General features: G+C 56.2%; 2 protein-coding genes across 4 annotated transcripts in view; one reads left to right on the top strand and one right to left on the bottom strand.

Moving 5' to 3' along the window:
• RABEP2 (rabaptin, RAB GTPase binding effector protein 2) lies at window positions 1-12,269 on the top strand. Of its 2 annotated transcripts, NM_001083408.2 has the most exon segments (14): window positions 20-115; window positions 616-825; window positions 3,012-3,169; window positions 5,792-5,902; window positions 5,990-6,337; window positions 7,468-7,563; window positions 7,653-7,751; window positions 8,875-9,030; window positions 10,383-10,560; window positions 10,709-10,720; window positions 10,812-10,867; window positions 10,964-11,017; window positions 11,101-11,217; window positions 11,617-12,269. In NM_001083408.2, coding segments are annotated over 14 exon segments (1,758 nt in total). In that variant the 5' UTR covers window positions 20-54; the 3' UTR covers window positions 11,719-12,269.
• The window catches only part of ATP2A1 (ATPase sarcoplasmic/endoplasmic reticulum Ca2+ transporting 1), a 17,355-nt gene continuing 15,862 nt past the window's right edge, over window positions 12,223-13,715 (bottom strand). The window contains exons 20-23 of one of the 2 annotated variants that reach the window (NM_001075767.1): window positions 13,532-13,649; window positions 13,274-13,391; window positions 12,917-12,961; window positions 12,225-12,523 (exon numbers count right to left, since the gene is read on the bottom strand). In NM_001075767.1, coding sequence (NP_001069235.1) covers window positions 12,957-12,961; window positions 13,274-13,391; window positions 13,532-13,649 — 241 coding nt within the window. In that variant the 3' untranslated portion in view covers window positions 12,225-12,523; window positions 12,917-12,956. Of the gene's footprint in view, window positions 12,524-12,916; window positions 12,962-13,273; window positions 13,392-13,531; window positions 13,650-13,715 lie in introns of both variants that reach the window. The other variant, XM_024984881.2, reaches the window with a different exon arrangement.

Consider the following 13,715-nt stretch of genomic DNA (forward strand, 5'->3'; position numbering starts at 1 on the left):
AGCGGTGAGCGCCGTCACCAGGGAGTGCGGGAACCCGCCGTTTGCGCGGAGGCAATGGCGGCAGCTGCGCCGGCGGCCGCGGGCGAGGATGGCCGGCGGCGGCTGCCAGGGGCCGGTACGTGAGGGCTCGTCCGTGCACGCGAGGGGCGGTGAAGCCGGAGGCGGGGCCGAGTTCGGCGTCGCTGGATGGGGGGGGGAGTGGGGGGAGCCTGGAGAAAGGGGCGGGACCACGCCGCCGGGAAAAAAGGTGGAGGGGGCGTGGTCTAGGATGCAAGGTGGAGGGCCAGTGGCAGGTTAGAGGTGGGGCCCAGTGTGGGAGGGGCGGGGCGGGGCCAGGTGGGCAAGGGGCGGGGCCACTGGAAGGGAGGGGGCGTGTCAGAGAAAAGAGGGGATTGGGTGAACCGAGGGAGGAAGAGGCGGGGCTCTAGACAACACGAGGCAGAGCTAGGTGAGAAGGAGGCGGGGAAGGGGCGGGGCCAGGTGAGCAGGGCGGGGTTAGGTAAAGGTGCAGGGACCTTGGCTGTAGTACTAAGTTGCAGCACTTGAGAATTTGATACCTTGGGAATATTGGGAATCAGAGTGATGAGAAAAGAGGCTGATCCCTGTGCTCCACAGCGCTGGACATCCAGCCCCAGGAGGGGGCAAAAGTTGAGGCTGAGTCCGGGGAGCTCGAGCGGCTTCGGGCTGAGCTAGCAGGCGCCCTGGCAGAAATGGAAACCATGAAGGCTGTGGCCGAGGTGAGCGAGAGCACGAAGGCCGAGGCTGTGGCGGCGGTGCAGCGGCAATGCCAAGAGGAGGTGGCCTCGCTGCAAGCCATCCTGAAAGGTGAGGCAGGTGGTCCTCCCAGCCTCCCTCGGCCCCATAACGGGGAGTGCATGACAAGAAAGGGGTCATGACCTACACCCATGGGGTAGTTTGGCAGGACTGCCTAGCACAGGCAGGCTCGGGACTCCGAGGAAGAAGCAGAAGAAGCGTGCTTTTTTAATTTGCATAGAACCCCAGCCTGGGCTCCAGCAGCACCTCTGTCAGTTCCAGCTAAGTTTAGCTCAGAAGGCTACCTCTTCCCTGGCCTCATGTCATTTCTGGTCCCTCACTAATGACTGATCAACCCTGAAAGTGAGCAGTTTCTCAGTTCCCCGAGAACTCGTTTGAGTCTTTGGCCTTCAGACTCAGCCCTGGGCCTCATCTCTGTAAATCTCATTATCTGATTTCCTTGCTTCCCCAAGCAGCCCTACATCCTCTGCTTCCATGGCCACCGCTATAGTAAAGCTCTCTGTCTGCTCCTGCATATTGTTGCCTCAGCCTTCTTAAAAGTCTCCCTCCATAGTCTGGCCTTGACCTTGGCTTCCAGATTAAACTTCTTACAATTCCCATCCCACCATGCCATTTCCCTTTCTAATGACCACTCCTGGCTCCAGACTTCTCTGGGCCCATATTTCTTACATTTTAGGCATCCGTGTCCCATCTGTGCAACGTGGTTGTCTCCTTGTATGACTTACCTTGTAATCTACTTGATGTTTGTTCTTCAAATAGATCCACTTTTTAAAAACTTACACACATCTATTTTAAAGGGAACTTCCTATCTGTCTAAGAAACTGTGTCTTAAATAATAATGATAACCAACATTTATTGAGTGCCAGGCTTCACTGGTGGCTCAGATGGTCGAGAGTCTGCCTGCAATACAGGAGACCTGGGTTTGATTCCTGGGTTGGAAAGATCCCCTGCAGGATGGGATAGCAGTCCACTCCAGTATTCTTGCCTGGAAAATTCCATGGATAGAGAAGCCTGATGGGGTAGAGTCTGTGGGTTCCCATAGTCGGCCACAACGGAGCGACTGACACTTTCACTGAACTAAATACTTGATGAATATTTAATCTTCATCAGCTATGGGGTCACACAGAGTCGGACACAACTGAAGTGACTTAGCAGCAGCAGTAGCAGCAGCAGCAGCAGCAGCAGGAACTGTTATCCATCTCCGTTTTACAGAGGAAGCTCTGAGGCTCAGAGAGGTTAGATAACTTGCCTAAGATTATATAGCTGGAAAGGAGAAGATTTGAACCCTGGCAGCCTGACAACAGAACCTTTACTTCTGATGTTAGTACGTGTTAAAATAAGTAACTATGCAAATGAAAAATGACCATGTTCCACTCAACATCACCTTTAACTCCCACTGACCTGTTAAGATGAATTCTAAATCCCAGCATGGCATTCTGCATCTTCACTGCTGTTCTTCCAGTGTCCACTATGCCCCAGCCACACCATCCACTTTCCCACCCGTGAGCCTTTGCGCCTGTTACTTAATTAATGTGTCCTTTCTGTCCTTCACCGCTTGCTGGTGTCTCTCCTGGCCAGGCAGGCAGAGCGAGGGTCTCCTTCTTCTGGGACCCCCAAGCCCAGGAGTGGTCCTCTCACAAGCTCTTCTCAGACTGCTTTGTAACTTTCCACGGCTGTCTTTCTCATTGGACTGTGGGCTCCTGGTGTCAGGGTTTGTGTTTGATTAATTTCTCTATTTCCAGAGCCCAGTTCAGAGTCTGGTCCAGAATGAATATTTATCACTATTATTAGATATTGCTTATTATTCTTATGTATTAGTAGCAACAGATAGCCTATCTTTAGCATTTATTATGTACCAGGAAGAGGGTTAAAGCCCTTCCCGATATCATGTCATTTGATTCTATAACAAGCCAGCAGGGTTATCATTAGCTGAGGACATTATGCAGAGAGGCAAATTGCCCAGGACCTTGCTGTGCTGTGCTCAGTTGCTCAGTCATATCCAACTCTTTGCGACCCCATGCACTGTAGCCCGCCAGGCTCCTCTGTCCATGGGGATTTTTCAGGCACGAATACTGGAGTAGGTTGCCATCTTCTCAGTCCAACTGCAAAGCCTCCTGTCATCACCACTCTGGTAAATTGCCTTGCAGAGAGCAGCAGTGATGGAAAGCTCCCTGTTCGCCCCCAGGTAGGGCTGACATACTGACCCTCCCTCTCCTCTGCCCTTCCTGCCCTGCCAGACTCCATCAGCAGCTATGAAGCCCAGATCACGTCTCTGAAGCAGGAGCGGCAGCAGCAGCAGCAGGACTGTGAGGAGAAGGAGCGGGAGCTGGGGCGCCTGAAGCAGCTGCTGTCTCGGGCTCACCCCCTGGATTCCTTGGAGAAGCAGATGGAAAAGGTTGGGGTTGGGATAGTCTACTTGCCCCCTCCCCGGGGACTTGAGAAGATGTTGAGGCAGCCAAAGGTGACCTTGGGGCACAGGGTTTGTTGATGTCCCACTGCCATGTCACTGGGAGCAGGGCACTCAGCAATAATTCTAGGTGCTAACCCTGTACTCAGCATGGGAAAATTGGGACTTCTCTGGTTGTCCAGTGGTTAAGACTCCTTGCTTTCACTGCAGGGGCCACAGACTCATTCCCTGCTCGGGGAACTAAGATCCAGCATGCTGTATGGCATGACTCAGAAAAGTTAAGTCATGTGTCGGGGGCGGCTAACATTTAAGGATACCTCTTACGCACTAGGTACTGTGGACAGACTCAGTGTCCCCAGTCTTTCCCGTGAAAGACAGGTCCATTAGATCCATTTAACAGATGAGTAAGGTGAGGCTCAAAGACGTTTAGTCATTCTTGCCAGGTTATGCGCATAAAAAGGAGCAGATCTGGGACTTTCCTGGTGGTCCAGAGGTTAAGAATGCTCCTCCTGCCAATGCAGGGGACACGGGTTTGATCCCTGGTCCCGGAAGATTCCGTATGCTGCGGAGTAGCTAAGCCCGTGTGCTACAGTTACTGAAACCCAAGAGCCCTAGAGCCCTTGCTCCACAACGAGAGAACCCACCACAATGAGAAGCCCACGCACCATAACTAGAGGGTAGCCCCTCCTCACTGCAACTGGAGAAAGCCCATATGCAGCAAGGAGGACCCAGCACAGTCAAAAAAACAAAGGAGCAGATCTGGGACTTTAAAATCTAGGCAGGCTAGTTCTAAAGCTTTATTCTTAATCTCTATGGCATACCATCACTTTTATTCCTGCTGTCATAAACAATCATAGGAAACACAGATTACCAAACTCTTCACCTTTCAGGGCAAGTTCACATCTTCCCTCATTTGAACCTCACAGCTGCCCTGTGAGGTAGGTACTTACCTCACATTATGCATGAAGAATGTGAGGCTCACCTTATATGTGAGGCTCAGGGAGATGGAGTAAATCTCCTGGTGAGAAGGACAAAGATCTAAACAGGAGCCCAAGAAAGGAAGGCTTCCAACCCACCATTTGCCTGCAGAGGCTGCCACTAGACTCGGATTCCGAGTGTTCCTCAGGGAGTGGTTGAGCAGGGTGGTGAAAGAGAAGGCTCTGCTAAATTAAATCTGCCAGGTACGGTGGAAAGAAGCACAGGCCCAGAGTCAGGAAGTTCCGATCCTGGCCCTGCATCCAGCCGTCATTCATCCACTGTGTGGGCATCTGCAGAGCATGTACTTCAGGCCTCCAGATGGGATCGGAGGTGTTTTGTGTGGGCCACACAGGCTTACCCTACCTGCTGGCAGTGTTCACATAAGAGATTTGGAGGTTTGCACTGAGCTTGTCTGAGATGGGTTTTTTAATTACTCAAGAGGCAGAAATTGTATGAATTGGAAGAGGATGGATGACTGGCCAGTTTCTGCCTTGGACAACTGGGTGGATAGCAGGGTCATTGTTGACCTGGTGCTAACGAGAGGAGAAATGGCAGTGTGAGGTGGTTTAGATTGGCTGTACAAGGACAGAAGAGCCTGTCCAACACCCAAGTTGAGGTGTCCAGAGGCTGTTGACTGTACAAGTTCAACAGAATCCCAAACCTGAAAAGAGAGCAAAAGAAGCAGCCAGCAATATGGCGGTGACAGGAGTGTGGGGAGACATAACACGTAGGACAAAGTTTGAAAACCCAAATCAACAGTGGCTTAAATGAGGTAGAAATTTATTTTTCTTGGGCTTTCCTGATAGCTCAGTTGGTAAAGAATCCACCTGCAATGCAGAGACCCTGGTTCGATTCCTATGTCTGGAAGATCTGCTGGAGAAGGGATAGGCTACCCACTCCAGTATTCTCGCCTGGAGAATTCCATGAACTATATAGTCCATGGGGTCACAAAGAGTCAGACACGACTTTCACTTTTCACTTTTATTTTTATTAGAGTTCAGAAGTAGACATTCTAGGACTGATGTAGCAGCTCAACAAGTCATTAGGAACTCAGGCTCCTCCTATGTTGCTGTTATGCCATAGGTAGCGTACTGCCTCATGATCCAGCATGACTGCTTGAGCGCCAGCCATCACGTCTGCATTGTAGCCAGCCAGAAGGAGGAGGAAGAGGAGTAAATACAGCCTTTCCCCCTGAGGGGTTGACCTGGAAGTTACACCCAGCACATCTGCCTACATCTCATTAGCTGAAACTTAGTCATATGACCATGCTTAGTTACAGGGAAGCTGAGAAATGTAGATGGTATTCTAGGATTCAGGTCACGAGCCCAGCTAAAAATGTGAGGCTCTATGATTTAAAAAGGGGACACATGATATTGGGGGAGAAAAGTATGTCACTCTACAAGTGGGCAACAGGAAGGTGGTTGTGACTTTAGCCACCTACCATGTGACCTGGGGTAAGCCTTGTAACTGCTCCGAGCATCTGTGTTTCTGTCTCTAAAATGGGGGTGATAGCACGTGCCTGGGAGGATTAGAAGAGCTGATGTGCTTGGAGGGAAAGCTCTGGACAGGCCTGAGGCTCCTGCAGTCGGGAGGACTGCCTGTCACTGCCCAACGCCCCTTCCCCTTCCCCAGGCCCACGAGGACTCGGAGAAGCTGCGGGAGATCGTGCTGCCCATGGAGCAGGAGATCGAGGAGCTGAAGGCGAAACTGCTGAGGGCGGAGGAGCTGATCCAAGAGATCCAGGTGAGGGGGTGGCCAGGGGGCGCTGAGGGAGGCAGGGGCGCTGCAGGACCCCAGCCCCTCAGCCTCTTCCCTGCCCCATCTCCCTAGAGACGGCCCCGGCATCCCCCTTCCCTGCACGGCTCCACGGAGTTGCTCCTGTCCCGGGACCCATCTCCCCCGCTGGAGCCTCTTGAGGAGCTGAGTGAGGACGGGGGCCCAGCGGCTGAGGCCTTCGCCCACAACTGTGACGACAGCGCCTCCATCTCCTCCTTCTCCCTTGGTGGGGGGGCCAGCGGCAGGGCCTCCCTGCCCCGCAGCCGCCAGGGCTTGAGCCCCGAGCAGGAGGAGACAGCCTCTCTGGTGTCCACGGGCACCCTGGTCCCCGAAGGCATCTACCTGCCCCCTCCTGGTTACCAGCTGGTCCCAGACAACCAGTGGGAGCAGCTGCAGTTGGAGGTGAGTGGAGAGGGCAGGGCGGGCTGCCAACACACATGCATCTATCCATCCATCTCTCCCTTCAAGTCCTGACTGAGCTAGAGCCGGGCATCCTGCAGTGAAGAAGAAAACTACTCTCTTGGAGCTTCCTCTAGTGAGGGAGCCAGGCCCAGACAGACACACGGGCCCATGAGGAAGACAGCGTCACAGGGTGAGACTCCCACCACAGAACTCAACAGGGCTGTGGAGGGACTTCCATGATTGTCCAGTGATGAAGATACCGCCTTCCAATGCAGGGGCCACAGGTTCGATCCCTGGTCAGGGAGCTAAGATTCCATATGCCTTGCAGCTAAAAACCCAGAACATGGAAACAGCAGAAGTAACATTATACAAATTCAATAAAGACTTTAAAAATGATCAACATACAAAAAAAAAAAAATCTTAAAAAAAAATTAGGATTATGAGGTAGAGACTGGCAGGGCAGGAGATCTTCCTAGCTGGCAAGAGAGGTGCTTTCTGAAGATCAGAGACCAAAGGATCTGCAGGTTCCAAGGCCCAGAGGATGGACATACCGTGGTGTGTCTGAGGAGCTGGAAGGCTGCCAAGGAGGGGAAGAGAGATGAGGTCAGAAAGGCAGGCAGGGGCCACAGGAGGTCGGCCTCGGCTTCTGGGCCAGCCATGAAGTTTGTGTTTCAGACCAAGAGCTGTGGGAAGCGTCTGTGGGGTTTAAGGCAGGGAAAGGCCTGCTCTACTTTGGGCTCATCATGGGTCACTGGGCTCTCTGGGTGAGAATGGATTATAATCGGGGGAAGGGGCAAGGGGAGAAGCTAGGTGGCTGCTTGGAAGGGTGACGCTTGATGTAGTTTAGAGGAAGGTGGTGACTGGGGCCGTGGTCCCAGGAGGTGGCGGCCGAGATGGAGACGAGTGGATTTGGAATTCATTCTGGAGGCTGCCGGGCAGGGCCTGCTGGTGGTCTGGACCCGGGTAGTGGAAGACAGAGAAGAGTCAACGTCCGTTCCTGAGCTTTCAGCTGGAATGACTGGGTGGATGCTGGTGCTACCCAGGGAGATGCAGGAGGCAAGGCGTGAGAGGCCTGGAGAGGAGGGAGGCCTCCCCTTGGCCGTCGAGCCTGAGGCCGGGATCTATGGCAGGGGCGGCAGCTGCAGAAGGACCTGGAGAGCATCAGCCGGGAGCGGGACGAGCTGCAGGAGGGCCTGAGACGGAGCAATGAGGACTGCGCCAAGCAGGTGGGTTTGGCCTCAGCTCCAGCCCCGGGGGCCTCTACTCCCGGCTTCCTTCTGGCCCCGCCTCACCCTCGCCTCACCTCCACCCACAGATGCAAGTCCTCCTGGCTCAGGTCCAGAACTCAGAGCAGCTGCTGCGGACCCTGCAGGGAACCGTGAGCCAGGCGCAGGAGCGCGTTCAGCTGCAGATGGTGAGGGCTGCGGGGCCAGGGAAGCCAGAAGAGGAGTGGGAGGGGAATTGGTTGAGGCCCATGTGGAAGGTCAAGACACCTGTCCTACAGCCCTCCCCCTCCCCGATCCGCTCTGGCTTCGCCCTGGAGTTGGTACCAGGCAGATAAGAGGGCTTCCAGGGCACCCAGTACCTCATTTAGACAGAGCCCACCACACACTCAGTGATCTTTAAGCTAATCCCACAAGCCCAGAGCCTCAGCGTTGACGCGTTGAAATTGAGATAATGGGTCCTAGCTTGCAGAGTCATGAGGATGAAAAGCAGAGATTGCAAAATCGGATGCTTTTTGAGACAAGAGAGGCAAATGATTGAACCAGGTCTGGTGTATGGCCAGAAGGAGCAGCAGGCAAACGGAGACCCTGTAAAGGTCTCTTCATTTGTCGAGAGAAGCCAGATCCGGATATTTGTGTGTAGTCTCCCAGGTTTTAAAGTTGTGGTTTAGTCGTTCAGTCATGTCCGACTCTTTGCGACCCCATAGATTGCAGCACACCAGGCTTCCCTGTCCTTCATTGTCTCCTGGAGTTTGCTCAAACTCATATCCATCAAGTCGGTGATGCCATCGAACCATCTTATCCTCTGTCATCCCCTTCTCCTCCTGCCTTCAATCTTTCCCAGCATCAGGGTCTTTTCTAATGAGTCAGCTGTTTGCATCAGGTGGCCAAAGTATTGGAGCTTCAGCTTCATCATCAGTCCTTGAATGAATATCCAGGGACCACATAAAACAACCAGTGTGGCTTGTGGCTGCCACTGTGTGACCTCAAAATCATCGAGGAGGCTGGAGAAAGAGCTTGAGGGTCTTCCAGGTGGTCCAGTGGTTAGGACTCCATGCTTCCACTGCAGGGGGAACCAGGGGTTCCATCCATGCTTGGGGAACTAAGATCCCTCAAGCAAACAAGGGAAAAAAAAAAAAATAATGAGCTTGGGAGCCAAAGACGCTTACTGAAGGGTGTTTCTTCCTTTCTCGGCTGAGAAGGAGGGCGTGGGCTTCCTGGTTCTCCTTCCAGTGTCTGGGAGGAGGGCTCAGGGTCTGGCCTCACAGGAGACGCCGATCCCCTCATCGCCTCGTCCTAACTGTCCACCCCCAGGCAGAGCTGGCCAACTCCCACAAGTGCCTGAGCCACGAGGTAAAGCGCCTGACGGAGGAGAACCAAGGGCTCCGCGCTGAGCAGCCGTCGTCCTCAGTCCCCCGGGTCCTGGAGCAGGATGAGGGCTGGGAGGAGTCGCTGCCCAGCTCGCTGCCGGTAAGGGGGGTGTGGCCCTTCCTCTCCACGCGCAGCGAAGCACTGGCCTGCGGCCAGGGGACGCAGGGACAGACTCAGGCTGCTGTATCAGCTGCATCACTGTGGTCAACTCATGCGGCTTTGCTAAGACTCAGTTTCCTCCTCTGCAAAATGGGGCCACACCCCTTCCCAGCATTGGCACGGAGAGAAAATGAGTTAACAGAGCGCTTGACATGAAGAGGGGCTTCCCCGGTGGCTCAGAAGGTAAAGAATCTGCCCGTAATGCAGGCAGGCTACAGTCTATGGCGTCACAAAAGGTCGGACACAACTGAGCGACTAACACTTTCACTTTGACACAAAGGAAGCAGTCATTTGGCTTGTTATTTTTACTTTATCAATTCTTTTGGCCACACAGAACAAGCCTGTATGCTAAGTCACTTCAGTCACGTCCAGCTCTTTAGGACCCTATGGGCTGTAACTCAGTAGGCCCTTCTGTCCATGGGATTCTGCAGGCAAGAATACTGGCGTGAGTTGCCATGCTCTCCTCCAAGGGATCTTCCCGTCTCAGGGATCAAACCGATGTCTCTTAGGTCTCCTGCCCTGGCAGGAGAGTTCTTTACCACTAGTGCCACCTGGGAAGCCCACCAGCATGCAGGACCTTAATTCCCCACCCAGAGACTGAACCTGCGCCTCCTGCGATGGAAGTACCACTTCTGAAGCCCTGGACCACCAAGGGAAGTCCCTGACTTATTTTTAAGTGACTGGAGATCCACAAAATTGAATTCATCGGAATCTTTGGTTTGTTGAAAGCTATCATTGATCCGTGCATGCCTCCGTCCATCAATTGACTTTATTAAGAATATGAAGATCACCTGGAACCCTTGCCCACCCTGAGAACTATGACTGACATCTCCTTACGTGCGACCCCGCCCCACATTCCTTGGCTCTGCTTCTGCCGTCCCCAGCTTTATCATTCCTTTGCCTTCTTTGGTGTCATTTTTATTATTGGGTTGGCCTAAAGAGTCGTTCTGGTTTTTCCATAACAGCGCCCAGAAAAACCTGAATGAATGTTTTGGCTAAGCCAACACACATGCATGTCTGCCTAAACTGTGGAGTGCTCATAACTTTAGTTGTTTCTGAGCATTACAAGAGCTCCAAGTCTTGCTCTGGGTAATCTGGAACTTGCACTCAACTCCACTCCCGAGGGTCCTCCTACCTGGGCTTGTGCTGCAGGAAGCAGCCATCCAAGGGTGTGTGTGTCCACCCTCCCCACCATCCCCTTTGAGTCCCTGGCCCCCGGGGCCTCTGCCCCTCCTCCCCCCCCCCCACACACACACCACCCTGCAACCAGCCAGTGACTTGCTTCCTCCCAGGAGCTGCAGCAGCTGGTGCGCCGCACGCAACAGGAGGCACGGGCCCGCCAGCAGGCCCAGGAGCACGAGGCCGAGAGGCTGCGGATTGAGATCGTGACTCTGCGGGAGGCGCTGGACGAGGAGACGGCGGCGAGGGCCAGCCTGGAGGGGCAGCTGAGGGTGCAGCGGGAGGAGACAGGTGAGGAGAGGGTGCCAGCCAGCCCCCCTCCCTCCCCAGGAGGCCAGCTCTCACGAGGACCCCCCCACCCCCCCAGGCTCTGGGAGGGGTGAGAGGTGCAGGGCGAGAAGGATGAGCCTTGACCTGTCTTTCTTTCCTTCCCACACAGAGGTGTTAGAGGGTGAGTATGGGCGGGAGCCTGTCCCCGCCAGGCCGGGAGGGGAAGGAGCAAGGGTGTGGGCCTGACGTTTTGGCCCTGCCTGACTCCCCAGCCTCCCTGTGCAGCTTGAGGATGGAGATGGAGCGCGTCCAGGAGGAACAGAGCAAGGTGAGGCAGGACCCGGGCCAGGCCGGGCTGATGGGGGAGGCTGGCAGTGCGGACAAGACCCTCACCGGTCCCTGCTGCCTTTTATGTCTCCCTCAGGCCAAGCGGCAGGAGGTCCTCAGGCCATCACAGGGCACGGGCCGCACAGAAGAGGTCAGGATCAGGGGTGGTACTGAAGGGGTAACCCCGTCCAGACATCCCATCCGAGACCCCAGCTCTATGTCCTGTGCCCCCAGGCCCAGCTCACAGACCTGCTCTCGGAGCAGCGGGCAAAGATGCTGCGGCTGCAGGCGGAGCTGGAGACCAGTGAGCAGGTGCAGCGGGATTTCGTACGACTGTCCCAGGCCCTGCAGGTACTGCATGTCCCTTCCCCACCGGGCTGGCGTGACTCCCGGCGACTTGTCCTAGGTCTTGCAAGGACAGGCCCCCGGCTAGAGGAGTCTTCTTCCTCCCCCTGGGGCTGGCACAGTCCTTTCCTCTTAGCTGTTGCTCCCTGTTACTCGAAGCCCGTGGCCCAGGGCCGGGCTTGTGGGCATGCCATGTGCTCATCTCGTCAGTCCCGCCTGCCCCTGCCCGCCCCTCCTCAGCCTGCTGTCTGAGGACCTACTTCTTCCCTTGAAGTCAGTTTCACTGTGGGTTGGGGAGGAGGAGTCCTGAGCCCTTGCCCCTCGTGGCGGGGAGCAGCTGGCCGGCGGGGTGGAGGCTGCATTTTCCCACCGAGGGCCCTCTGCCTCCCTTGCCGGCCCCCACAGGTGCGCCTGGAACGGATCCGCCAGGCAGGGAGCCTGGAGCAGGTGCGCGGCATCATAGACGAGGCGCCCCTTCGGGACGTCAGGGACATCAAGGACACCTGAGGGGCTGGCACCCGCCCACCCTGGGGGAGACCGCCCTTCACTCCTGAACCATGAGGCCGAGGCTTGAGGGGGTGGTCTCAGGATGGAGTCGTCACCCTCTCCAAGGCCAGGGTCGAGGTGACAGGGCCACCGCTGCCCTGGCCCCTGCAGCACTCCTCCTAAAGACGGCTGGGCCTTCTGCTTCCAAAGATGACACCCGGGCGAGGGTCCCAAGCCCCTCTGTGAGCCAGCTCGGCCCTGTGGCTTTCTGGCTGCCATGCTGCCTCCTGGGTTCCAACCCTCCTGCGCCCGCCGCCACCCAGACTAACAGCCACACCCGTCACCTCACGTCCCCTTCCCCCAGGGACAGCTGCGAGTGGTGGCCAGGAGTCTTGGGGTGCGTCCCCAGGCCCGTCTGCACCCGCGCCCTGGGCCAGGTGGCTGCTTCCCAGACTGCGTTGACACTAAGATGCTTGTCCCCAGGGGCCCTAGCCAGGCCCCAAGATGTGTGCATGGAGACAAGGCCAGATTTTTCTGTCATTTATTTTCAATAAATAAGCAGCTCAGCTCAATCAGTCGCCTTGTCCCTGCGAGCCCCACGGGGTCGGGGAGGGGAGGTTTCACAAGGGCAAAAGGGGGACAGGTTGCTGAGGGGGGAGGAGAAGTGAAGGGGACATAGTGTTTATAAACAAGAATGTCGGGCGGGAGGAATAGGGAACGTTGTGGAGGGTGGGGCCTGTGCCACAGCTCTGGCCGAAGATGCGTCACTATGGGGTGGGGAGGGAGGGCAAAAGGCCTGGTTGCTTCCTTCTTTCATCTTCTGGATCTGGAAGGGGAAAGGGAAGGATGAGACTTTCTCATCTTAGGTGGGGTGGGTGGAGTGGGACCCGAGAAGAACAGTTCCTCCCAGCTCCCTGCCTGTCCCCTGGCACACTCACCTGGAGGGCCCCACCACCACCCAACCACTCACCTGTGTCCCCAGCCCCCCTCCTCCCAACCACTGCAGCCCCAGCAGCAGACAGCTCAGCGCCCAGCCAGCGCAACGCAGCGCAGCCCAGCACACAGTGGTGCCCGACACCCGGCCCCACTCAGAAGCGCGGCGGTGGCGGCAGTGGCTCCAGGTGGAGCTGCGAGGATAAGTGACCTCGGCGCCACCTGAAGGGAGAGGGGCGGGCAAGGGGCACAGCAGCTGGGGCGAGGGCAGGAAGAGGGGTGATACCTGTGACACGGTTCAAAGAGATGGAGGAGGGGGAAACGGGTTATCCTATGGCCAAAGAGGACAGAGAGACACCATTATCCAGGGAAGGAGGCAGGCACAGGGGCCAAGAGGGCTGGGGAGGTTGTGGGGGTGCCTAGGAGACCATGTCTGCATGGGGTTCAGAGGGGCGGGTGGGGGGAAAGGAGGGAAGGGCCCAAGTGGGCCACTCGGCGAAGGGCACGGGCCAGCGGAGCCCAGGACTCACCCACCTGCAAAGGAAGGAGGAAGGGGGCAGGCGCCTTGGCAGCACGCAGGGAGGGGGCTATGCCGGGGCTTTGAGGGGGGGCAGATGGGGCTCCGAGGAGGGGAGCCTCTTACCCTCCAGGTAGTTTCGAGCAACGAACTTGAGGATTTCGTCGAGCCCAATGACTGGTAATGAGATCTTGAGGACCATGAGCCAATGGTACAGGTCCAGGGCTTGGAGCTTGAAGATCATCTAGGGGGGAGGCAGGAAGGGCAGTGAGAAGGAGCCCGCGGAGCTGCCACTGCGCCAGCCTGACTATCCCTCCCTCTGGATCCCTGAAGAGACCCCCGTGGGTGAGGTGGCAGGTGGCTCCTGGCCAGAAGAAGGCTCACCGGCAGAGGGTCCACGTAGAGGATGAGGAAGTGGAGGGACATGGAGAGGCCGATGGAGCCCACCAGCCAGATGTTCACCCAGGGTGGCATCCGCACGAGGGACTGATTCTCAGACAGGCTGCAAGCAGGCGGCAGGCGGAGCCAGGGTGGGGGGCGCACAGGGGAGAGAAGTGATGAGCGGGAG

Source organism: Bos taurus, chromosome 25 (genome assembly GCF_002263795.3).
Source record: "Bos taurus isolate L1 Dominette 01449 registration number 42190680 breed Hereford chromosome 25, ARS-UCD2.0, whole genome shotgun sequence".
Taxonomy (NCBI): domain Eukaryota; kingdom Metazoa; phylum Chordata; class Mammalia; order Artiodactyla; family Bovidae; genus Bos; species Bos taurus.